At 41.1% G+C, this 26736-nt stretch overlaps 1 protein-coding gene across 1 annotated transcript in view; it reads left to right on the forward strand.

Annotated features, from left to right (window-relative positions):
* The window catches only part of DGKI (diacylglycerol kinase iota), a 258213-nt gene that overhangs the window by 13658 nt on the left and 217819 nt on the right, over positions 1 to 26736 (forward strand). The window contains exons 4-6 of the mRNA XM_027101799.1: positions 12093 to 12164; positions 15831 to 15947; positions 26374 to 26454. Coding sequence (XP_026957600.1) covers positions 15855 to 15947; positions 26374 to 26454 — 174 coding nt within the window. The 5' untranslated portion in view covers positions 12093 to 12164; positions 15831 to 15854. The remainder of the gene's footprint in view (positions 1 to 12092; positions 12165 to 15830; positions 15948 to 26373; positions 26455 to 26736) is intronic.

Here is a 26736-nt window from a genome sequence, read left to right on the forward strand (position 1 = left end):
TGGCTAAGTCACTCAGTTCTCACCTGTAGAGATGTTTTGCTACTGCCACTGCTTCCCTAGTCTTTGACATGGCCGGTGTCCTAGTAGTTACAGCTAATGTGATGCTCTAGTCACTCTGGTCCCTAATGCTCTTTCTTCAGAAAAGACTTCGCAAGAGAAGGCACGAGGATTGTGCAGAAGGAGTAGTTGAACAGCAGTGCAGCTCCAACAAAGGCCTCAGCCAATCCCATAAGGATCTGGAAAAGCCCCTCAGAGTTGCCCTGCCTTGACCAGTCATTGGATGTGGGCTGTCCTTGGCCAAGGTGACTCTTTTAGGCTTAGGGCAATGCTTAAGGATGGAAAGGTGACTCCCTGGAAAGCCATCAGCCTCCAGCACTCCTATCAACTGGGAGAATGAGCTGAGTGCCTCAGGCCCGCAGCAGAGTTTTCTGGGTGGAACATCAGCATCTACTACAGTCCGTCCCTTGTGCTTCTCAGAGTCACTTGCTTCATAAAATACATGTTCGGAAAAGTTCCTCCAGGATTCTGGTTGGGCTGACTTCCTGGGGAAACATTTAAGAGGAAGGTTAGTGGGATACACTACAGCCCTGTCTCTGGCAGCCGGTCTTAAGTCTGCAACTGATGTTCATCATCTCCTTCCTCAACCACTCTTTCTGTAGTCACGTCACGCTCAGTTAACTCTTCTTGTCCAGGTGATCACCTGTTTGGGCTGTTGTAACAGAATACCCTCGATTGGGTAGCCTAAAAACAACAGAATCTTATTTCTCAGTCTGGAGGCTAGGAGTCCAAAGTTGAGATGCTGGCAGATTCGGTTTCTGGTGAGAGCTTACTTCTTTTTCATAGATGACCATCTTCTCGCTGAGTTCTCACATGGTAAAAGGGACAAGGGAGCTATAAAAGTCTATTTTATAAGGACACTAATCCCATCATGAGGGCTCCACTCTCATGACCTAATCACCCTCTAAAGACCCCACCTCCACATACCAGCACGTTGGGGATTAGGTTTCAACCTACGAATTTTGAGGGGACACAAGCATTCAGTCTCTAGCAGTGACCTACTTGGTGGAGTGACCAAGACCCTTACCCTACGCAGTCTGATCCCCTGGTCTTGGCTGTTGCACTTGTCTATTGACCATCAAAAGTTTTCAAAGAATTAGAAAGGATGCCCCAGTGGATAATCTGGGTGCCAGATATTTTCTTACTGCCTCCATTGTCAAATAACTCTCCCCCACCTAATGATCAGGATCAAGATGGTGACGCCTTCCTGTGCCTGCTAGTCTCTTGACACAAAGATGCCAAAGTAACTTGGTGCAGTGGTAGTTTAAGGTTTAAGGTCCTCCTGTTATCCATGGTGGAGATATTCCCCATCTGGTATTCAGACTCTCAGAGCCCAAAGTTGTGGAGAAAGGAAGCACAAATTCCCCAAGTGGGCCAGTGGGAGTGATAGTAGGCAGGGCTCCTCCTCCTCTCACTCCTTGGTCTCTGCACCCATGTATTTTACCATGGAAACACAGCCCCATTAAATGATCATGAGTTTGGTCAATATACTGAGACTAGAGGATGGTGCTCATAGGATACCATCTCAAAGCTGAAGCCCATGTCACATCTTCAAAAGACCTTTCCATCTCTCTGTCAGACCTGTAGCTTCTTGGTGGTGTGGGATGTGGTAGGACTTATGTATCTCATGGCCATATGCCCACTCCTGAACCTCCATTTCAAGAATACAAAAATGTATTCTTTGGTCTGAAAGTGTTGTATAAGATCCTGTGTTGGTGGGTCAAACACCCTGTAAGCCCTTGCTTAGTAGCGCTGACTGAGGCCCTGCAGAAGGAAAAGGTAAACCCATACCTACAATATGTGTTGATTCTGGCCAAGGTGACTTGCTCCCACTTCCAGAGTGGAAGGAGTTTAGTGTAGTCAATTTGCCACCAAGCATCTGGTGGTTCCCTTTCAGGGTTGGTGCCATATTAAGTGTTCAGTTTTGGTATCTTTGGCTGGCAGGCTAGACAGTCAGCAGTGATAGTAGCAGTGGTGGTAGTGGAAGCCCATGCTGCTGGACCCAGCCGTAGCATTCATCACTGCCATCACGGCTACTCCACTTCTGAGCCCATAGCGCTATGGATAGCTCATGACAACGTGTGGAGTCTGAATTGTTATATCTAAGTTTTTAGTTCTTATACCGTGAATGCTTTCTGGTGGGCATTAATGTGCAGTACAGTGATCTTCACTTTATGTTCATCTATGTGCCTCTTCCCCTGATCTCCTCTTTCCTTCCAGGCCCCTGATCAACTAGCCAAGTCATTCAACACTATCTGTAAGTCATTATATATTCTTATATCAGGCTACTTATCTTTTCACAGAAAGTGGGAGACCAGCTGCTCTTCCTGAAGTTATGTCCCTTGGGAGAATTTCTTCTCACTTCTGTCCCTCAGGACAACTCCTGAGTAGGCTTTAGTGAAGTAGTAGTCTACTTTTGGCTTGGACTCATGTGCCAAGTTGACCCCTCCATGAACCTATCATAGCTTTTTCCTTCTCTTTCAGATAGTCATAAGGGATCCCCATATTTCCATAGGTGTGAGTTGAATGAGAGGCCTAGTATTATAACAGTGGATAATATGGGGAGTCTGAGCTACCTACTCATGTGTCTTACTTGTGTTCTTTGGTACTGCTGGTGCCAGATCCCCTATGTTCTCATTTAAATGTAACAGTGAATTGCACCTGGGCCCACACAACCTTATGACTTAAGGATCTGACAGAACCCATCTCATGACTACCTGGTGATTCAGGTATTCCTCCACCATAACATAATAACATACCAGGTGCTGTTTTTGAAAGATATACAAATCTCTCCTACAGATGGCACGACCTCATTTCAGAATCCTAGAGTCTATGTTGTAATTCTCCTATTGATGCTTGTCATTAACTCTATAGCGCCTCTTTTCTCCTACCCAGTGCCTCTAATAGCATGGAGCCTGCTGCAAGTGACAGGGCCTACTTTCACTGAAGACTGGACCCACTGCAGAGTTGTTTCATGTTCTGTGCTCTACTCCAAGCTGGCAGCTTTTAATATCATCCAATAAACTGATTGAGGCAGTATTCCTAAGTGTGGAATATACTGCCTCAGAATTCAAAGAGACCTACAGAGTACCATGCTTCATTCTTAGTGGTTAAAATTGTGAAATGCAATAATTTGTCCTTTAGATTGGGCAGGATATTCTAGCACGCCCTGGCCCACTAAACCCTAGAAGCTTCATTGATGTGTGGGACCTCTGATTCTTCATAGGGCTTATCTCCCCACCTTCTGTCTCACCAAAACCTCCAATATACTTGCCACTTCTTGCTCATCCACCTTAATATGATACCTTTGATATGGTGGACCAAGTGGTATTCTTCAGAATGTTCATATGGTTCAGGTTACTTTGCACTATATTTGGATAAGATTCAGAAGAGTTAAAAGCCCTGGCACAAGGCTGTAAAAGTACACTGTTAACCCTAACAAGTGAATGCACATGGTTTTTGATTCTCCTTTCAGTGAGGGAAGGAAAAGAATTCATTTGCTAAATCAACGACCATAGGTCATATACTCAAGGCCAAAAGATCCCAAATTTGACACAGTAGCTACAATTAGAGTATACTGGGTTGCATCTTGGTAGTCCAGCATTATTCTCCACTATAATATCTGGTTTTGTAGGAGCCCAGCTGGTGAATTAAATGGGGATATTTTGGGGAACACCACCGCTGCCTCCTTTAGTCTTTAAGGGTGGCACATAAAGAGATAATAATTTTTAAAAATAAACACAATAACATTATCATAACATACAAAATTAATCATTTAATACCTATTGCTTCTGAGAATGTGACATTGGTTTTGATTTAGATATGACTGGGAGGGTGGTTGAGTGTTTCACTTGGGCTTTCTTACTATGCCAGCACTTACGCAACAGGGCAAGAAACCCGTATTGGAGTTCTGCCAAACTCCCAGCATGTTCAGTTATAAAATTAGGGACCAGGGGAAATAACCCTGCTGGGTTTGTGGAGACAGTAGACTCTCTATAAACCATCCCTGATCCAGGACTCCTTTTTTTAAACTGGACCTCATACATCCCTACTCTAGTAGGGGACCATGATCCTGCTTCATACACCAGTGCTTGGGTATACATGTTGACCTGGACTCTTGCCCAACAGTCTTTAAAATATTTGGACATTTCTTTCTCCCCACTGTACAACTACGCAAGTAAATGGACCAAGTAAGATCCTTTTAGATAGAATCTGGGGAAATGTTGCCATAGACTCTTGCTATGATGTTGCAGGATTCTCCTGGGAACTTGCCCTTTGCGTTCTATCTTTGAAAACTTCCTTTAGTCCAGAAATGGGGCAAAATATCATGACCCTTTATTGGAGCATTTGCCCTCATATTTCTTGATCCTCCATTCTTGATTTCTTTTTATTTTATCGATTAATACGTCTTTTATCTGATGGTCTATCTTGCCTCTGGAAGGTTGTGCTGTATTAACCATTTGGTCAAGCCCCCATGGCAGGAACTTCAGTCTTGCAGTAATTGCACCCACCTTGCTTTAATGGTTAAGTGCTGCCACATGTTCCTTATTATTTTGGAACTTTGTAATATTTATTGGTATCAAGAGTGCTCACTCTGTAGGATTTCCTACCATCAGGCCTAACCTACAGAGAGGAGAGCTTCTCAACGAGGATGACACCCTTCTCACCAGCACATTTCTTATAGTTTTGGTAAGTGGAATATCCTTTAGGCCCTCTTGCAGGACAGAGTCAACTGATGGGTTTTCCAGCTGTCCCTGGCATGCCACGGCAACTCTAACTTGCCCATTTCTGTGAGATTTTGATTGTTTCTTCTTCTATCACAGCAATTCTGGCATTGCTACTTCACTTAACACGGTCTGTTTTTTTGTTCAAGTTTTCAAACGCCATTCTGGTATTAGTGTTTGTCGTAGTGTTAGCACCATCTTCTGGGGTTCCTGATAATGTGTTAAATTCTCTGTTGTAGATGAGTGCTCTGACATTGAGAAACCCTCTTTTATCCAGCTTTAAGCCCTGCCCCCTTTGTCCTGCACTCTCAGGACCCAGTCCCATACACACTTTCCCATTCCTGCTGGTACATATTGGTTAGGTCACACAGCTAGATCTTTTGAGATGCAGTCCTTTTTCTCTCTGAGCGGCCTCTGCACGTTTCTGGCTGCGTGCATTAGTGTGAAAAGATTATTAGGTCATCTGAGATACTACCAGGAAGAGTAGATCTAACACTAGGATGTCATTTGAAACTTGAAACAAACAAACAAAAAAACACCAAAAAAACAGTTCATGTTAAGTGGAGTAGGGATGCCAGAATTGCTGTGATAGAAGAAGCAGAAATTAAAATCTCACAGAAGTAGGCCTGCTAGAGTTGCTATATTAGGGACAGCTGGAAAACCCATCAGTTGACTATTAAAATCCCAAGTGAAGTCAAAACTGTTGCTAGGTAGCAGAATCTTTTCTTTCTCTAAGGCATGCATTATCTGGTGATATTCCTTTGACATAAATTCATGAAGCCAGGAGGGACACAATCAGAGTCATTTCGGCAAATTTTCTAAGTTTTTTTCTCAGTTGTCTGGGGGCTGTTATAGCAAAACAGTCTAAGTTTGAACAAAAAGAAAGTGTAATTAGTTTTACCAGTGAAAGCGCATTTTCCTCAGTTAAGAGTGGAGAGTACAGCCAGTCATTTCCTGGAATGTCATACTGTCAGCAAGATTATAGATTATATGGCTTCTCTGAATATCTGTAATGATTTGTAGCTGGTAACTGTGGTAACATCAACTTTAAAAAAATAGTTTTTTGTTAAAAACAAATTTTCCAAAAAACAACCTTCTTGGTGAATACTATCAGCGTTAAAATTATACTTTTTATTGGGAAGGTTTTCAATTATGGGGCAGTCAGGGATGGACATTAATTTTCATGGAAGACCATTATTATAATTGTAGCTGGTTATGTCATTAGGTAGATATTTTCATGTAAGGAACTTCCCTGGTATTCTAGGACAAAGATATAAACCCAACAGTTAAAGTTTTGTATGCACTTTTGGCCATATTGAATATAAGTATCTGAATACAGCATTTTTATCCTAGAATCAGAAGGGTGATAAAAATATGAAATATAAACATCACAGTTAAAATAGTTAACACTTAAATTGAAATGTAAACCAGTGGCTATTGTTATAGGCTTAATTTCAATTATACATTAATTGCAAGGTTAGGCCATTGACTTCCATGAAGTCATCTGCCTCTGATGACAGTGTTCTGGACATCACGTCTTAGGCTCTTCATACAGTCTGACAAGTCTGTGGTAACAGTGTTAACTTATGCTGAGAATCCTGTGCCCTGAATTTTGCTTTTCCCAGCACCGCTCTCCCCAGGAGACTCAATTTATGACCTATAGCTTGTATCAGGGACTGCCAGATAAATTAATGGAAAAAGCAGAAACTATCTGAGGATAATAAGACTGACTGGCTGGGGTTAATAAATCGTAATTACCAACATTAGAATGGAAGGACGCAGAGGCTCTACTGAGGACTAATAAAATGTCAATCTATGTGCCTGAGTCAGTGATCACCCTTGACAGAGGGCATATTATGGACAATAAAAGGCATCGATAAACTTTCAGAGCCCTTAATTAATGCCATAAAGCATATTATAGTTAAACCCAATGGACAAGAATTTAGATTTTTCAATGATAATTCTAATAATGTAACTGTACATTCACATAATTTGCAGCACTGTCAGAAGTTATAAAAAATTGGTCACCATAATTCAATTTATAAAGATGTTGTTTATTTTAATTCAATTTTAATTCAGTGTATGTTTACATTTTGAAAATCTTGAGTGTTTATAAAAATTTTAGCTTAAAACCAGTAAAATCAGTATAGGAAGTTTTAGGAAGTTCAGGTAAATTCGATTTTCTATGAGTAAATGAACCCTAATCTTGCATAAACTGCAGTATTAATGGTACAATTTTTACACTGTGATAAAGCCAAGGAAAAGGCATATTATAAAATTAGCCTAATATCCAGTGATTCACACTGCCAGGCAAGGGTACACCTATCTGTGGAAAACTGGGCTGAATAGTTTGTTGACGGGAAAAAGTCAACAATTAGCAGGTACAAGGAAAGAGATCGGTTCACGGTGACTTTGCTAATTAAAGATTGAAGTTTGAGCTCTGGATAGGACAGAATTAGTCCATAAGTCTGTAGATCATGGGTTAAAACAGGTGCCAATTTTTATTAGTCAGAAAAAAGTTTTCAATTAGGTCAATGTGAGTTTGCATGTGGGTCACTCAAAGGTCAAACAAATGTCGTTTCCTATTGGTTAGAAAAAAGTTTTCAATTAGGTTGATTGATGTGGCTCTGCACCTAGGTCACTCAAAGGTCTTAGCTACTCAGCAGCTTCAGCTGGTCAAACCCTGAAACGTCATCACTGGTTGTCAGCTTCCGCTGGTTAAAAGCAGTTGCGTGGGAACGGCACAACCAGTTTGAGATGGGCTCCGATTGGAAGAATTTCCTTTTACGTTGTGAGTATCAAATTGCTGTGGTATTTTTATCCCACTGGATAAGTTTACAAAAGTGCTATAATAGTTTTATTTTAAATTTTTCTAGAAATAATGAACTTTGCATCTAATTAAATGTGGGATGAACATTTTAGATATTAAATATACAATGTGTAAAAGTATATACATTTTTCAAAAATGAAAGGGAGTATTTGAGCAAAAATGAAGTTGTCTGTGTTAAGACAGGTATTAATTTAGTCTTATCATTCCCTTGGGTTTGCCTTTCGTAATACTTGGTGAGCTTTGAATATGCAGGTGGATCTAGAGAGGTTTATTTTGTTGGTGATGGTTAAAGTTTTGGAGGCAAGAGCAGTATCAACTCTTGGATTGGATCAAATCAAACAGGGAGTCAGGCTACAGTCAGGAAATTCCCTCACCCAAACCTCAGTTAAATACGTAAGCAATAAAAGAGTTTGTTTCAAGTAAAGCGCTATTACCTGGTTTCAGTCAAGGCTGTAAAACTGAGTGCTACTTGGTATATGCCCTAGATTGCACAAGAGAAAGAGGCAACGGAGCCAAAACAGCCCTTAAAAACCAGAGTCAGCTGAAATTCAGTTAGGGCATCTGTCAGTACCATAATATCAGATTTGGGCCAGAATTTAAAAGTGGGTAATTAGGAATCTGGCTCTTTTCGCTGTGCTGAGATCCCAGCCCAAACCTCCCCATTGCAGGTGGTCTGTAGGAACTCGGTGCCTGCAGGCTCCAGTGTGGATCTATTTATGTCTTTATGTTAGATAGTAACCGTGAAGCCATGGCCACTGTGACTGCCAGACTAGAGAATCCAAAACAAAGCATAGAGCTGGTTAGACCAGGCTCATTTCCAAGGGACCCATCACAGTTCTGCATAAGCACAGCGCCCAGTGCCCCAGTTGTGGCTGGCCTTGTTGTTTGTTTCTAGTTTCAGCCTGGCTGTCAGGGCTACGCTGAACTGTATCTATTTCTCCTTGAAGTCAGAAGGCCGATAATCGATAGAGGGATGGGCTAATGCTCTCACTCTGGACCACTGAATAGAGTATTGCTAACTAATCACACGTGGCACACTAGAGGACTTTGTCAGCAAGGGGTTGGAAGAGGTTCCAGCAATAAATGGACTCCTTCACTTATGTGTACTGTGTTATAAAGAACTTTTCGAATGCATTGCCTCATTTGATGCTTATAACTACTCAGAGGCGTTGGAGAGGTTTGTATTTTTATTACGATTCCCAGGTGAAGGGAGAAAGTGGAAAGGATTAAGTGGTTTGCCTAGCATGTTTGCTGTGTTTAGAGCGGTTGGAAGAGAGCAGAGTGAGGGGGCATATTTTCAGGTGGTTTGGGTTAGGTTTTTAAAGTCTGGATAGCATGAAGTTTGTAGTTGGGTTACAGTGTGGTAGCACTGACGTTCTTGTTCAATTAGAAAATATTCGTGCCATGTCTGTGATGTTCAAAGAACTATGCTAAGCTGTAGAGATCTATTAAGAAATATTATAAGGACTTCTCACAAAGAGCTTGTAATTCCATTGGCGAGAGAACACATGTGCACGTAAAATAACCAGCAATTTAGAACAGCTGTTCATTGTTGCCAAGGGGAGATACAGGTGGTGAGGCCTGTAGGGTTAGGAGGAGAGGTTACAGTGAATTGAGGGGATCTTGGAAATTTTCTTTTTAGATTTTGTAGTGGAAGTAAAATTCAGATGCTGTATATGAAATAGTGGTAGGCACTCTAAATGGTGGGTTGGGAATTTAAAAAAACAGCAAAAAATGGTAAAATGGGCAAAAAATGGAAACATAAAAGAATAAAGCATGTTGTAGAATATAATTAATCCCATCTCACTATAGACAGGAATTTATAATGGCTGAGAGTGGGAGATTGATGTAGAAAAATTGGCTGAGAAGATTATGGACGGCGCTGAATGTCAGTATGAATAGTTCTGTAATCTCGGGGTAAGAAGTAGTCATTTGAGTATTTAAGATTGAGGCTGATACTAAAAACAACAACAACAACAGCATTTTCCCTGGTGTCATAGCCCAGGATAGAATGAAGAACACAGGGGGAAACAGACTATCGATGGAGAGACAAGTTAGCAGATGGAGCAGACATCCACATGTGACGTGACCACTCAGCGGGGCTTGATGCCTGCTGGACGTGGGGTCCAGGGTGGGAGAATCCCACCACACAGCCAGGGCTGTCTGCAGGAGTCCCTGCTCAGGCCCTGCACCAGCTTCAGCGTGCTTGCTCTTGCCTGCTGGCTTGCTTCTGTACACAGCGGAAAGAGCTCTATAGCTATAGCTCTGAAGAGAAGTTTTATTCATCTCTTTTTTTTTGCTCAGTCCATCAAGAGTGGCTTGAGCAAAGAGGAAGAACTTTTCAAGTGACTCTGATGTGAAATCATTCCTGCCTATTTAGTGCCATTTCGTTTCACATTGAATAGTTTGTGCCTCATCTTTGAAGGGACCTCTCTACCTAACCCTGTGGTCCACTGGACTCGGTGTCCTCCCTGGAAGCTATTTCTGTCAGGCAGCGATAACTGATGCCAGGGGCTGTGCAGGTGGTGGCTGGCTGCCACAGCAGTAAACCTGTGGACACCAACCTGTCCTAATAATTCAGTCCCTGTGTGTTTTACAAAAGTGCATCCTTTCCTGGGAGTATGATATTCTCCTTGACAGAGGAGGTATAGCAAGACTCATTGTTTGTGGGGAGATGAGTATGTTTGGTGTCCTTAAGACGCCCCAGTTTCAGTATTCACTAGGAGGACGCTGTATATTACTCACAGCTGTGATTTATTATAACAAAAGGCTACGAAGCAAAGTCAACAAAGGAAAGGCCCGTGGGGTAGAGTCTGGGGGAAACCAAGTGGAAGCTCCAAAAGTCTTCTAACGGTTACAGAGGGTGTGCTTAGTTCTTCCAACATGAGTTGTGACAACACGTGTGAAATATTGTCTCCTAGTTTCATCAGAAGCTCGGTGAGTAGGTTTTATTGGGGGCTGGTGACATAAGCACATAACCTGCTTAGCACATACCCAACCTCCAGACTCCCAGAAGGAAAGCAGGTGTTCAGCATACATCAGGCTGTTTGTACAAACAGTTCAGGCGCAGTCAGTCACCCTTAACTGTTCTGGGAACCTTGGAACCCCTCCTGAAGCTCAAGTTCCCTAATGCCAGCCAAGGAGCAACGTTCCAAGCAGGCCTTTGTAAGGAGAGCAGACTCATGCTTGTTCTGTGAACTCCTCTTCCCTGAGCGATTCTATTATTACTTAAGCTGTTGAGAAAGGGATATTGATGGAGAAACTTTTCAGAATCCAGGAGAGTCCGGTGTTAAGGAAGAGGTCCTGTTTCTAGAAGTGAGAGTTGAGGCTGGGGAGAAAAGAGAAGGATTCAAGGAGGAATTGCAGAGCAACAGAGGATTGACCCTGGTTCCGGTCTTATGTCCACATGCAGGAGATTGGAGAGGGACAAGGAGACCTGGAATGTGTTTTAGGAAACCCAAGAGAGGCGAGAGGACCCAAAAGGAGGAAATTCTCATTAGTATATAAAATGCTGCAGATAGGTGGGAATTACGGGGACTGCAAAAATGCCATTGGGACTTCTTTTAATAATGTGTAAATTGAGTTTTTGGGTTTTTTTAACTTAAAGTTATCTGTATACGTTAAGCAAGACTTAGTCAGCCAATGCCTTAAAAACTTTCCTGCCCGTTACACCTTTCCGTTTTCTTTGGATTACTTTACAAAAGCCTTGTTTGGGGATTTTTTTTGGTCACTGATCTGCATTATTTTGTTTGGCTTAGATTTCACAGGGAGATAGAAACGGATGAGCTTTGGGAAAGCTAAAAAAAACTCCTTGAGCGTTACTGTGTACTTCTCTCTGGCAGGGACAGAAGCAGCCAAAAAGCATGTCTTCCTTTCTGGATGGAAAAGTAATTCTGTTTGTTCATTAAGAGGATTGTGTTTGCTATTCCATTCATCTCATTGCTGCTTGCTGGCGAAAACCGGACATTGAAAGCTGCTTGTTTTGAGTCCAACATCCCCGGGGGATGATGAAAGAGTTTGCATTTCCTCCTCTACCCTGGGACATCTCCCAGACTCGCACTTCTAGGTCGCCTGCCTCTCTCATGCTTCACTTCTCTTTGTGGGTTCTCCGTGTTCAGGTTGTATAGAACCTCTGAGATGGGTGACTGTTATGAAGAGTCATGTGAACCAAAAGCGGCTCTTTCTTTTACTTACTATAAAAATGTATCAGAACCTCATTTACTTGGGAGAAAAAGAACAACGTTTTGTGTCTGACTTTGAGTAGTGTTAAGGAAATGCTGGTGCCTCCTCTGTCACACTCCAGGGGATTCGGGGATAGGAAGCTCTTGTGTGGTAGAAGTTGGAGATGCCGCAGTGCCGAGTGTGGCATTTGCCATCCCAGTTACCTTAAGCCTGGCCTTACTTCGTTGGACTTCAGGAGGGCGGATGCATACTGTGTTTGAAGTGGTTTTAATTCTCTGTTTCTTATTCTGACATCCCAGGGCTTCCAGCAAAAATTCTCCTTCCACAGTAAAGAGATTGTGGCTATCAGCTGTTCCTGGTGCAAGCAGGCGGTAAGTTTGGGGATAAAATAAAGTGGGCTCGTGTTTTATCAAAATCGACTTACGTCGTTGCTGGAGTTCCTGTCTGTAAGTGGAACGTTATCCTAATTTATGTATTATTTCTCTCATAGGATCTGTGGAGGAAGAAAGATCAAAACTATAGAACTATAGCATAAATGAGCTGGAAGAAACTATAAATTAACCCCTTTATACATTGAAGCCTGGGATCACAGATTGGAAAATCCTCTCCTGGTTCTATCCCTGGGTTTAGAATCGAGGGCTTTTCACCCTTACGCCACATTTTCCCCACTACCTTAGATTGTCGATGACTCCTATAGTGGGAGATTGCAACCTTAGATAATCCCTCTGACACAGAAATTCAGGCATCTTGGTTCTTCTGTTTTGGATGTGGGCAACTTTTTTTTTATAATGGGGCTATGTTAGGATAAGAGTGGTCTTGTATCCTTCTTTAGGTTTCGATGTTGTTATAGTTGGCTGTATGCTCATTGAAATGTAAGTCTTTCTTATATTTGAACGTATATACTGATCAGGATCCAATGGTAATTTCCCTACTTACTTTTCTCTTATCTATCTTTTGTTCATTTTTTAACAGCTCTGTCCCAACTAGATGGTTCATTTTTTTGTTTGCCTATGGACCTGTTTTTTTCTTTAACTAGACAATGTATACTCTAACTCGTAAGTTGGCAAACTATGGCCTGTAGACCAGATCTGACTGCTGCCTGTTTCTATAAATAAGGTTTTATTGGAACACAGCCATGCCCATCCTTTATGTGTTATCTCTGGCTACTTTCATGCTACAGCAGCAGAGCTGAGTAGTTGGAGCAGAAACAGTATGACCCTGTAAGACTAAAATATTTACTGTCCAGTCATTTTATAGAAAAAGTCTGGACCCCTGCTCTAATCTCTCAATTCACCTGTTTTTTGGGGGGTTTTTTTTTTGTTTTTTTGAATGACTGTATAATTGCGATACATTGTCCCCTCACTGCACAGCCAACCTGAAAAGAAAGGGCTGTGCTGTTTTAGCGAGGGTAAGGGTTGGAAGGAAAACATCAGGACTCGACACACAACAGCTTTACCTGCCAAACAGAGCCATAGGGCAGGAGCAGAAGATGCATTTAGTTGAAACACATGAAACTGACATTTTTGTGGGTCAAAAACTTTTGAATTTTGGCAGTTCCATCAGGTTCAACCTAATAATCTCTCTGGCATAATTTCCCTAGGCCCGCACCTGTCAGGAGGATCTGCTGTCACTAGGTAGGGACGCTTTGGTCTGGAAAGCTCAGTGCTTTCTGTGTGTCACCCTCCTGGCATATTTTTATTCTTGGCATTTCCATCTCCTTTCGGTTAATTGTTACACGAATAATCTTCGTGCTTCTGTTCAAGAACATGTTCACAAACATAAGGCCATCCTAGTCCTTGAATGAGACTATGCCATCAAAGCAATATCTCCACCTGGACAGGAAGAAGCAGATTTAGAGCCCAGGGGTCCCCAACTCTGTGCTGTTGGTTTCCCTGATCTGGTGAGATGTTACTTGCCAAATGGCATCAAGCTGGCCTCAGATAGGATGTGCCCGCTCGTGCCCCCGTAGCTGCCAGGCTGTGGTTAGGTGGTTGATCCAGGGTTATTTAATTTGGGAACTCAGTCCCACTTGACAGTGAACACATGTGCTCTCTTTTTATTAATCTGTAGTCCAGTTGAATCACTAAAAAACAACTTTCGCTTGACCCCTGTGGCAGAGTTTTGGTTAGTTCAAGTACTGATAGCTCTGAGTTTCCCAGGTTTACAACGTGATTTTTCAAGGAGTGAAAACACAGAACATTTTAAGACAGATTACAGTGGTGGTGTATTTTAACACTGCAGGTAATTCCTTCTAGGATATCTGATGTCAAACAATTAAGTGCCTTCTATGGGCGCTTCCTGCAGCAGAAAATAAAACTGGGTTTGGGAGCTGGATTTCATGGATTCAGGTCCTGACTCTACCACTTAGAAGTCCTGCAGTTTTGGACATACCTCTTAGTCTCTCTGGATTAGAGATTACTCGGGTATAAATTGAGAGAGTTGGAGTAGGCAGTCTCTGAGATCCCTACCATTTTAGAAACGCAATGGCCATTCATTTGGGGGTTTATTTGAATTGCTAAAAGAAAATCACTTTCTAAAGAAGGAATTCAAATGACATTTCTCTGGTATAGCAAATTGTTTGCAGATCACAAGTAACTGGTGGTAGGGGGAATTATTTATTATCTTATTAATTAGTATTTCACGCTTAATTAATTTAGTAATTTGCCATGGATAATGTCAGATCTTGAAGATATTCAGCGATAAAGACAATTTCCTTGATGTGACATAATTGGGGTGGCTATATTTGCCAGTTTTCCTGTAACAGCCCTAATTTATGTCTGCTGTTCCAGCATAATTATTACCAGCGCTCCCTTTCATTCTTAAAATTGTTTCAGTTAAGATGACAAATTATGTGGTCATAGTTAAGTATAATCCAAGTAGAAGCTAATGTTAATTTAATGGGGATTTTATGTTCATTAGAAAACAAATGTTACCACTCATTATCACTTTACAGTCACCAAAAAAGATGATTGAAAATGTGATTGGCCTGGGCTTCCCTGGTGGCGCAGTGGTTGAGAATCTGCCTGCTAATGCAGGGGACATGGGTTCGAGCCCTGGTCTGGGAGGATCCCACATGCCGCGGAGCGACTGGGCCCATGAGCCGCAACTACTGAGCCTGCGCGTCTGGAGCCTGTGCTCCGCAACAAGAGAGGCCACGATAGTGAGAGGCCCGCGCACCGCGATGAAGAGTGGCCCCCGCTTGCCACAACTAGAGAAAGCCCTCGCACAGAAACGAAGACCCAACGCAGCGAAAACAAATAAATTAATAAAGATAAACTCCTACCCTCAACATCTAAAAAAAAAAAAACGTGATTGGCCTAAGGTTACTCAGTCCATTGGGGTATAAACTTAAGCCCCTAGAACTGCGGTATCGTTATGATCATTAGTCTGCTTTTACTTCCGTTCAAAAACCAAAAGCACTTTAGACTTGCCAAGTATGACAGGACCACTATTTTTTCAGTGGTCCTAGACAAACCTAGCAGAAGCAGTCTTTTTGTTCCCTCTCGGATTAACAGCTCTCTAGAAGAGACATCTTCTTTCCTGGGTCCCCTACACTGGAAGGACGACCTGGGAAGGATTTACATCTATGGATAGAAAAAGGAGAGGCAGATGGTCGGCATTGCCTTTCTGCTTGCCTTCGTTTCCTTCTGGACATCGTCCCAGATCAACCAAGTCTGTCACCAGCGCCAGCCAAGTGAAACAAAATCATGTGCAAAGTTAGCCTTCGTAGACCCCTCCAAGTCTCTAACATCTTTATGTAAATATCCTATTAAAAGCTTATCAAATTTTAGCCGGCTTGTCCTGTAAGATGGATTTCTTGTTATCAATCGTTATCAGTTTGTAAAGTGGAATGAATTTGAAATCTGGTCTCTAAGTTCTTGGGGCTGGTTGGGCAGTGACAAGAGCATGTGACCTCAGAGAGAGAGAGAGAGAGTGTGTGTGTGTGTGTGTATGTGTGTGTATACATGCACTTATTCCTTCTTGTGGCAGCATCGTCCTTTGCACAGAATTGTTTACTGGCCTGTTTTTCCCTTTAGTTTCACAATAAGGTGACCTGCTTCATGCTGCACCAGATTGAGGAACCCTGCTCCCTGGGGGCTCACGCTGCTGTTATTGTCCCGCCCACCTGGATCATTAAGGTGAAGAAACCTCAGGTAACTGCCGGAACCCTGGTGCTGCTGGGCCAGCACAGAGAAAAAGTAACTGCTGCTTCTTGCTTTTCTCCCCCTGACGAATCTCTGGGTTCTTACAATCTCTGCTCACTCATCCCCAAGGTCCTCTGCTTCCCAGCTCATCCCATTAGCCCATCACAGTTCTGCGTTGGGCTCTCTCATGGAACCAGCCTCCACCTCCTAAAGAAATCAAAGTTCCACAGCAGGAGTGTTTCCTCCCCACTCAGGTGCTAATGTTCTCTTTGATGGGTGCTCTCCTGAGTTCATTAAGGACCCGTAGTGGGTACAGCTGATTCTCACACAACTCTCTTCTCTTCCAGCCTGGGCAACCCCAGGGAGTGGCTGTGAGGGCGCTCTGTGCCATTGTTTGGTTGCTATTACCACCACTTCCAACCCGAATGCAGACTGTGGGTCATGACCTTCCCCAGTACACAAGGCCTGCTTAGAGAGCAACACTCTTTTCTTAAGGCAAAGTAGAATTTATCGTCTTAACATCTAATCTCATTCTGTATTCCATCCTCATTGTACTTTCTGTCCTGGAGAGTCTCTGCTGCTATATTCTGGGAGACCTTGGTAGTTTTTCAACAAGGTCCTAATCTGTGATAGAAACGTTTCTACCTTTGTACTGTACATCTTAGATAGTCATCTCCAAGTTATGGGATGGCAGACTTTTAATGTTACAGGGAGAAGATTATACCTCCCCCGGGGTGCGGGTACCTTAGGGAGTCTTCTTGAATGTAGTATCTTTAAAAGATATGGCAGTCCTACTTCAGATGGTCTCCAAAATTATCATGTAGTGTGTTCTCATTGACTCAGTTTTATTTAAAAACTGGTGGATCAGGGACACTGTTTTGCTTCATGTGTTTTATATAAAAGTTTTGCCTCTAATGAGTAACATGTAGGAATCATCTTTTCAAGTTACAATCCATGGAAGCCCTTGGGAACTGTTTTCCAGAGGCGAGTACAGTATCTACACATTAAAAAATGAAACATCTAGTTATTTTTACATTTTAGAGCTGAATGTCACGAGATGCTAAGTAAGTTGTCCAAGGTGACATAGCAAGTCAATTACAGTACTATGTCTGAGATTCAGGTGTACTGATTTCCAATTTGGTGTTATTTTAAAACCTCTTTAACATTTTTACTTCTTTGTGTGTGTTTTTCCCCTAAAATTCAGTAATCTCTCCATGTGCTGTATAGTAAATATTCAGTTAAATCAACACGTTTTTCATCAAAAACCTTGATGGTATCAGGAAGGCTACTAGGCATTGTGATATAATAGACAATTCTTGCTCTGAAGAACCATATAGTTATTTTAAGGAAAGATCAGGGAGAGCTTCATGAAGCAGGTGGATTTCATTCTGCCTCCTTACAGATGGGTGGGATTGAGGTCAGTGGAGAAGGAAATGACCAACAGGAGAATGGCACAAGCAAGGATACTTTGTCCAAAATTATCTTCATGGGACCGTGAGACTAGGTTGACTGCTGTGGAAGGTTTGTGTAGGAGGTGTGTAGGGCATGAGCATAAGGTTGCTCAGGCCTGGCTGGGGGAGATTTTTGATTCATGTAAACTTTATCCTTTTAAGCAAAGGAGTGATAGAGGAAAACTGTATTTTAGAAGGAAACAACTAGCATGAGTGTGTAGGATGACCTAGTGGTATGGGATTTTGGGCCCCTGAAGATAGAACAGAAAAATCAGAAGACTACCACTCTGCAGAGAAATTCTAAGTTTACTTTTCTAAACTTTAAAAATTCTTTTGGTTGTGGAAATTTTCAAGCAAGTGAAGAGAAAGAGAAGGTCATAATGAATTCCATAGCCATGAACTTTGTTTTTTGGTGTCACAGATATTTTTAATGTTCATAAAGACATAAAACAGATTCTATACCTGAAGCACCACAGATAATACAGAAATTTGACTTGAAACACAAACTCTGCAATTATCATTTCACATCCTGAATTGTTGTTGCAATATTCAGTAACACATTAGTCGTCACTTCTTTCTAACTAGTCACTTATTTCTTTCCTATAAGGAATACTACTGACAAAACATCATACTCATTCATCTCTTCCTATAAAAGCACTTCTTTACTATGTGTCTTGTTCAACATTACATTTAAATATACAGATTTTAACTCACTGTCAGAATTCTGGAACCAAGACCTCATTTACCTGATATATTCCTGTCTGAGGTCAGGTCCTTCTTGGTCTTCATTTCAATCAATGCTTTTCTCATCCTATGTCTAAATAATAACCCTTAGTTATTGGTATGTTATATCATTAAACATCTTTTTCTATATTCATCTTTTCTGAAAAGGAACTGATCTGCAATGCCGATACTAGTAAACATTAAAATAACTAAATGAGACACTTGAGCATAAAAGCGTATAACCCTGAACTTTTCTGCTATTATTGTTTCACCTAACCCCTGCCACACCATATTTTCTTTTTTGTAATTAAATTTGTTTTGAGATTCACATGCAGTTGTAAGAAATAACACCGAAGGATCCCATGTACCCCTTACAAACTTTCCCCTCATGGTAACATCTTGCAGGATCATAGTATAACATCACAGCAAGGATCTTGACATTGATTAGTCAAGACACAGACCAATTCCATCACCGCAGGTATCCCTATGTTACCTTTTCAGAGCCACATCCATTTTTCTCCTGGTCCCACCCCATTTACTCTGTCTTCCCCAAAGTGCAAGTCTTCCTTTTTTTCTTTTGCTAGAGTATTTTAAAGCAGATTTTAGCATACCACTTAATCTGTAAATGCTTCATTTTGTTTCCTGAAAAGATAACACTTTAGAAAGACAACTACATACAATTATCTCACCCATCAAAATTAAATAATTTGAGGTGGCATCCTTAAAATATTTTCTGGTTGTTTCAAATATATCTTTTTTTACAGTTATTTTTTTCAAATTAGGATCCAGAGTCTACAACTGCCTTTTTGTTGACTGATCTCTTAAATCTCTTTTAATCTATAGCAATCTCCTCTCTTATTTTTCCTGCCATTTATTTATTGAATAAATTGGGTCACTTAACCTGTAGAATATCTCATATTTTAATTTTGGCTGATTATTATTGTGTTATTAAATGATTTTATTATTGTGTTTTAAAATGATTTTCTGTATGGCCCATATTTCTTTTCGAAATATTTAGATGTAAAGACATTAGATTCAGGTTTAACTTCTTGGCAAAAGGACAATATGGGTAATGGTATCTTTTTCTATAGTGTAGCTTTTAAAGGAACATGATATCAGGTTGTTCACTCTTAGTGACGTTAAGATTGATCTGTGAATTCAGGAGCTGTCATCCTAATCCATCTGTTATAAAGTTGTCCATCAGTCTTTCATCTATAATTTTATCCATTAAAGATTGTTACCTAAATCTGTTTTCATTAGGGGTTGCTAAAGGGTGATTTTTCCAGTTTTTATTCTTCATTTTTTAGCTACAATTTTTCTATAAAGAGACCTTTCCCTTATGACCAGCAAATACATAAAAAATGCTTACTTGTTTGCCCTTAAATTTTCAGAATAATAAGTTGGTATCTTAGCAACTTTTATTAAGTGGCTGGTTGGTGGGGGTGTTTTTTGGAGAATAGTTCACAGTCTGGATGCTAAAGTCCAAAATTTTTTTCATCACGCACCTTTTTATTACGTTCTATGATTCAGGACATCGTAATAATAAGAATGAAAGCTAACATTTATTGAATGCTTTACATGTGTTAGGAAATATTTTAAGTACTTTACCTTCAGTATCTCATCATCACAGTGCTCTATGGGGCAGGTATCCTATTAGTCCCATTTTGCAGCTAAGGAAAGTAAGGAATAGAAAAGTCAAATAAATTAGCTGGGACTATATAATTATTGAATAGTTTGAGATGGCATTTGAACCCAAGAACTGTGACTCTGGAAACCAAGGTTTTAATGATATGCCATGCTGCCTTACCGTGTTACTGTAGCCAGCCTTGCTGAATCAGTTTTAAAATTTTGGTGGTCCCTCCTCCTCCAGGCTCCAACGCCATTAAGTAATTTAATCAATTAACTAAGTTCTATGTAAAGGGTAGTGTATGATGAGCTTGGGGGCAGGGTTGCAATAGAGTAGTTCTGAAGAGCTCTGGCTTGCAAGCCAGGCTGCCTGGGTTCATAACCTTGCTCTGCCACTTACTAACTTGGTTAATCTCAACTTAATCTCTTCTGTTTCAGTTTCTCAGCTGCAAAGGTTAAATAATACTAGTACCTAACTCATAGGGCTTTCGTGAGGACTAATGAACTAAAAAAGAAAAAATAAAACACACAGGACAGCACCCGGCTCATTGTAACCACTCAGATGTTAGCTGTTGTTATTTTCCTTCTTGTTGACTTTTAGGGGTGCAGGGTATCAGGTGAAGCCACACAACAGCAGATAGCAGCAGTGGGTAGTCATACGGGGGTCAAGATAGAAGTTACTGATCCCTGAACCATCTGTATTATGGTGAAAGAGGATGTAAAGAGGATGAGATTTCCAATGGAGAGGGTAGAAGTAGACAAGGATAGGGGCCATAGCCTGGCACCTACTCTGTTTCCAAGTGCACCTTGAAATACTACTATAACTTGTATTTCACACTGTAGTGGGATCGTGTATTCACTAGCACAATGCCTATCCCATGGGAGAGAGTCAAGACCTGATCATTTACTGAATAAAAGAACAGAAGAAGACTGGGAGAACATCCATACCCAGAAAGTGGGAGGAGGAAGAGAATCCTGCGAGATAGAGAGAGAACTATGGTTGCATTAAAGTTTCATTATTAAAAATGAAAAGTAGGGCAATCATCAATGTTAAATTCTGTAGACATGAAAAAAATCACAAGGATTGAGAAAAGTCCTTGTGTTTGGGGCCAGAGCATTGATGACCATAAAAACTATAGTTTGTAGAGTGTAGAGTATGGGTGGCAACCTGTTAGCGATGGTGTGGAAGCAGTAAGATTAGAGAATTTGTTGGAGGTATTGGGAAATGATAAAAAGAAATAGAATTTGGAAAGCAGATAAAGAACAGATAAAATGTTTTTCGACTTTTAGAATTTATATATCTTTCCTTCTTTATATATTTCTTTATTTTTCTATGACACTGCTTAAAAACGATAAAGGAGAAGAGGCTTAATTGAATTAAGTAAATGTTTAATTAACCACATTCAAAGATGCTGTTACATGCAGTGAGAGGTCCAAAGATGAATCAGATGTTCATTTGATGTCCACAAAGAGTGTACTCCCCAGTGGGGAGAATAGACACAACCATCTAAATCATTGGTCAGGGTATTTGTGGATTCTGGAGAGGAATTCAGCCACATGTAAATCTTTAATGAAAGAGTAGCTTTCAGATGTCTGGGAAGGTTTGTCTTTTTGATCAGTGTTCATCTCGTGGGAGAGATACATATATGGTGGTGAGAGGAAGGGGCCAGACAGGTTGGTTGAAATAGCCCTGGTCAGTGAGATGCCTACACATCTGAGGCAGAGAGAGGTAAATGCCACCTAAGATGTAGAAACACAGTGAAGACATGAAGCAGAATTGAGCAGTTTCAGTCGTGGAGAGCAGCCTAGGCTCAGTGGAAAATCTGTGATTTGTGCTTGGTTTTGAAGGATGTGGGTGGCATCCCTGGGAAGAGGGATGAGGAAGAACAATGCAAGTTGGTAGGACATAACTGAGAACAGCAGTGAAGATGGGTCATCAAATAAAGTCAGCTTTATTTGTGATGTTTGTGTCTAAACAGATGAGAGAAGAAGAGTAAAGGAAATCTGCTGGAGTGTATAATGGTCAGAAGTGGGTTGTAAAGAGGTGGAATTAAACCATATATTTTCCTTCTCTGTTGAAAGATGGCTGGTTCTGAGTGGATAATTACTCCGTGACCAGCTGTGGAGTTGGGAGCTGCATGAAAGTTTGATGGTAAGGGAAATGAGGGCTGCCTGGATGATTTGCTGGGTTCCGTCACCAGATTACTTAGAGAGACCTAGAAGTTAAAAGATGATGGACGGTAGATGACTGGAAGGAATTAAAATGACAAGAAAACCAAATTTCAACAACCAAACCTGAATCTGTTGATATAAAGTAAACGTACATTTAAAGTTACAGATGTCAGTGTTTGGACTGAAAATGTTAGCAGATGATATTTTGACTGGATGAACGCGTTAAAGATGTTCAGATGCGAGTGTAAGCACTTGGAGCTGGTGGAGCAAGACCTGCGTGACGTGAACTTTTCGTGGGTTAAGTTTGGGGGGGGGACACTGCATTTTTAATAACTAACATCGTTCTCCACTTAATGCTTTAAAATTTGGCTTTCCCAGTTAAAAAAAATCATAGGGAAAAGTCTATATTAATACATACAGATTTGACTCTTTTGAAAACTACTGTATATGTCCCACACTATGGATAGTTTGCAGTTAATTTAAGCCAACTCCTTACCAATGGATGTTCATATTCTTTCTAATGGTCTACTTATAAAAATGTCACTATCAACTCCTGCCTAGCCTTGCGTTGCCTTTCTTCATGCTAGTCCTTATTCCTTATGACTGGATGATCTTAAAATGCTGGGGACCCCATGATATGTAATAGCAATGGCCAACAATCTCCCTCAGTGCCCAAGTGACTTCCTTTGATTAGTTCTAAAGGTCAAGCGATACTTGCTGTGATTTGGCCGAATACGCCTGAGAAGCTGCGGAGACCCTGTCCTTAACTTTGGAATGAGTTTTCTTGATCCTTCTGCTTACCTGTCCTCACAACAACCTTTGCTGCAATGGTACAGCTGAAGCAGGGCAGAGTGAGAACGTTCTTTAATAGGCAAAGTCCATGGATTGCTCTCTTATTGTCCATCAGAGTTTTGTCCAGTGTATGATGGAGGAGGGCTTCATTTGGAATGATGAAGTGAGATATCTTCTCTTTAGATCTGTTATTATTTAGATCCTTTGTGATCCCATCACCTGAGGAAATCCCTGAAGGGTAATAAGAGTAGTACGTTAGGCTTCATTCACAGCTGAGTGATTCACCCGTAAGATTTTGTAACAGCCCAGGAAGGAGTCATAACTATGATAAAGATTGTGTTGATAGGATCATTTTTGTGGCAAGGTAATTCTGCCCAATATCTGATACAAGAAAACAAAAGGCCTTTATCTTTTCTTAGGACTTTAACAAAAGAGTGGGCACAGAACGTACAGGGGGTGAATGCTGTTGGAATCAGAAGAATGTAAAAATCCAAATGAGAGCACAGTATTTCACTGTTCGGAAAGTGTTGAACTTGCAAAGTGAACCCTTTGTATCACTGAGTTAGCCGCCCTTGTTAAGAGGGCTGCTTTGTTTTAGGACACAGGACAAGTATTAAAGGTTTCTTGACTGTATCACCAACAATTCTAGACAGTAACGTCTTGGCATAATTTTTACATTCTTGGAAAGCATGTTTCTTTTAGCCCTCACAATACTGACCAGGCAGGGTAAGTGTTAGTGTGGATAAGCAAGGCTAGAAGACTTGTCTTGGCCAAAACACAGCCCGAATCTGCCTTCACGTCCATCTGTTCCTCGTTGAATTACGCTGCCTTCTAAAAGAAGTGATATATTGAGACAGAGATACATATTTACACGGGAACAGAAGGAAGCCTGGGGAATTTGGATGTGTGCTGTGAAGTTCCGTACTGCTTATCTTTTGCTATTTGACCATCCATAGGGCTGTAAGCTTACTCAGAGCTCACATAGAAGCGTCCAGGTACTGTAAGTCAACCACCGTGCTTTATTTTTGCCCCCTTCTTGTTCTGTGGGATGATGGCCTCAGATGCGTGTGGCTCGGTGAGGCTCAGAAGCACTTGTATCTGTGTTTCAAACAAAGGCCGTTTTGTGTGTCTGTTCCCTGTTAGAGTTGAGCTCCCCGCCTGCCCTGTTGTCGGACATCAAGCCTTATTTTGATGTGTTTTTCTAACCCTCTGTTTCTCAAACATACTTGATCATCAGAATCACCTGAAGAACTATGATTTCTGTGATCAGGCAAGTTTAGGAAACAACCTCAGCTTGATGCATTCGACCTACCTCTTGGAGTTTAATTATTGAGTGCTGTCAAGAAGCAAGGCCGACAGTGTGTTCCTGCAAGCACTCGGGGTCCTGCCTTTCTCTTGGCACTAAATGAATGAAAACAGCCAAGAAGTTAGGAAACAATCACTCACTTCCCAAGGATCCTTTTCAAAATCAGGAAAGACTCACTCAATGTTGTGAACTCTAAAAATATTGGTTTATTATTTCCACAACGATTTGAGTTCATACCATGTGCCGGGCATTTGTGCTGGGTGTTGGGGATCTAGAGCTATGAACGAGGCAACTGGCATTTATGGAAGTGCTTCTCATGGGACGGATACCAAGTTAACTGCTTCACATCCTTTTTCTTGTTTAAACTCCACAACTGTCCTGTGAGGTAGGTATTATCAACTTCATTTTAAAATTAAGAAACTGTTATTTCAGAAGTTTGACTGACTCGGCCAAGGTCACAGATCTAAGTGACAGGGTGGTTCAGAATTTACACCGAGCCTGGCAGATCCCACACCTCACGTTCCTCACCGCGGTGATTGGCTTTACCGCAGTACATATGGCTACTCACTCTGCCCTTTGTACTTCAAACAGGGGTTCTCAACCCCGGCTACACATTCGAATTCCCTGGGGAGCTTTTATTTTATTTTATTATTCTATTCTGGGGAGCTTTTAAAAAGTATCTTTGCCTGGGCTTCACCCCAAACAAATTAAATTAGAATGTTTGTTGGGGCCCAAGTACCAGCACTCAGAGCATCACTGAGTGCCATCAGGTAGATACAGCTTCTGTCGGTCTAATAGTTTTCAGCATTCTTCTTGGAATATTTGGCTGATTAAAAGTTTAAAGGTTCCGAGTAATTTTTTTTCCCTTTTAATAAAACTGAAAGTAGTCAAAATATAGCAAATACTCGAAGAATGCAAAAGTTTCCCAAAGAGGGGCACGGCAGTACACCCATTTAAAGAGGAATTCAGAAATGTGGAGATCTGTTTGCAGGAGAAGTATAGTCTAGAGTGAGTGATGACAGATCACCTGGAATCTCGAACACCCAGGAACTTCCGATTTCTGGGGAGATTCAGAGAACCTGAAGACTTGGACAAATGGTTGTCCAAGAAAGTTTCCTTCATCCTTGGTGAGCACAGGCCACAAATCAACTTATTTTTTTCATGGTTCAAATGAAAGTAAAATAAAAACTAAATAGTTTCAGTCTTGTAACTTGGATGCTTTACTATATGTGCTCTAGACTAAGGTTTATTTTGAATGCTAAGAAAAAGTACTCTAAAATGTTGAAGAATAAATACCTAAGTTTCTTCAAGCTGTTTGAAAACATTTAATTGCTCAAACAATGCAGTTGTATATACTTATATAAGCTTTTAAGTTAAGAATTTTGTATTTCAGGCTTTCAACACTCTGTAAAACTCTACGACATGGTAGTAATAGCTTGCCTTTATGAAGATGGCAATCTAATTAACTATTGACTTTTCACTAATTAAATCTGGCTTTGCCTTGTCTTCAGCCAGTGAGCTGTGACTGTCCCCTGAGAGAGGTTCTTCTCAAAGCATCTGTATAAACTATTAAGAATAAATAGCTGTAATAATCACAAAGTTGGGGTCCATAAAATCCCTAGAAAGACTGGGAATGTAAATTTGGGGTCACTGTGTTTCAGCAAGTTGGATGCAATTCTATGAGAAGAAAAAAAAAAATCAATGTTACCAGGGGAGGGAGGACTTTTTAAACTAATGGGTCTTTAGCCAGAGAAAGGAAGAGCAGTGGCTCCCACTCTATTATTATAAGTAACTCGAGTCTTTGCATTTTAAAACCAAGCCATTAATGCTGATAGGGGAGTTGGATCATAAAGTTCCAGTGGGGTTGAGTCATTTTATGAACAGGTCATTCCCTATAAAAAGTAAAAAGAGAAAACGAAAAACGAAAAAGGAAAACGTGAAAAATGGCCTCCTTTTTTACATTTCCACATAGGTGATCTCCATACCAGGAGGTGAACTTGAACTTGGTTGGGCGGGAGACGGACCTGGTTGGGCGGGAGACTGGAGCCCCTCAGAGAATTTGGGATTCTTCCATTTTTACTGGGAGGGTTGGCAGGTATAACATGTGTTGTTATGTGAGTCCATGAGAGCCTCCAGGGTTCTAAGTCCCTGCCTCTCCGTGTGGTGGGGAGTCAGTCGCTCACTCTGAAGCACGCGACTGGGTTCTGTGTGTGGCTTACCCATGAGCAGTGGCTTGGAAGTGTCAAAGCATGAGAAGCATGAACGTCGAACAGCATGTGCTGCCGTCATCTTCTAGATGGTTCTGCATGGGAAAGCTCGTGGGCCGTCTGCCTGCGAGCTCAGGTGGTCCCTTCTTTCCCTACAGAACTCGCTGAAGGCTTCAAATCGGAAGAAGAAGAGAACAAGCTTTAAAAGAAAAGCCAGTAAAAGAGGAACTGAAGTAAGTGTTTGAGGGTGATGGTCCAGTGAAATCCATCCTCCTTTCCATAGCCACCTCTGTCTGACTTGACCTGGCCAAGCGTATTTTTCCGATCTATCTCCTGCCACTCTTTCCTTCACCTCATTCTAACCACACTGGGATTCTGCCTATTCCTTAAAAAAAAAAAAAAATATATATATATATATATATACACACACACACACACACACACACATATATATAAATAAGTATATAAATAAATATTCCTTAAAAAAAATATATATATATATATATGAAACCTCCTGCCAC

Source organism: Aethalodelphis obliquidens, unplaced genomic scaffold (assembly GCF_003676395.1).
Source record: "Aethalodelphis obliquidens isolate GAN/ISIS:26980383/991018 unplaced genomic scaffold, ASM367639v1 scaffold5, whole genome shotgun sequence".
Taxonomy (NCBI): domain Eukaryota; kingdom Metazoa; phylum Chordata; class Mammalia; order Artiodactyla; family Delphinidae; genus Aethalodelphis; species Aethalodelphis obliquidens.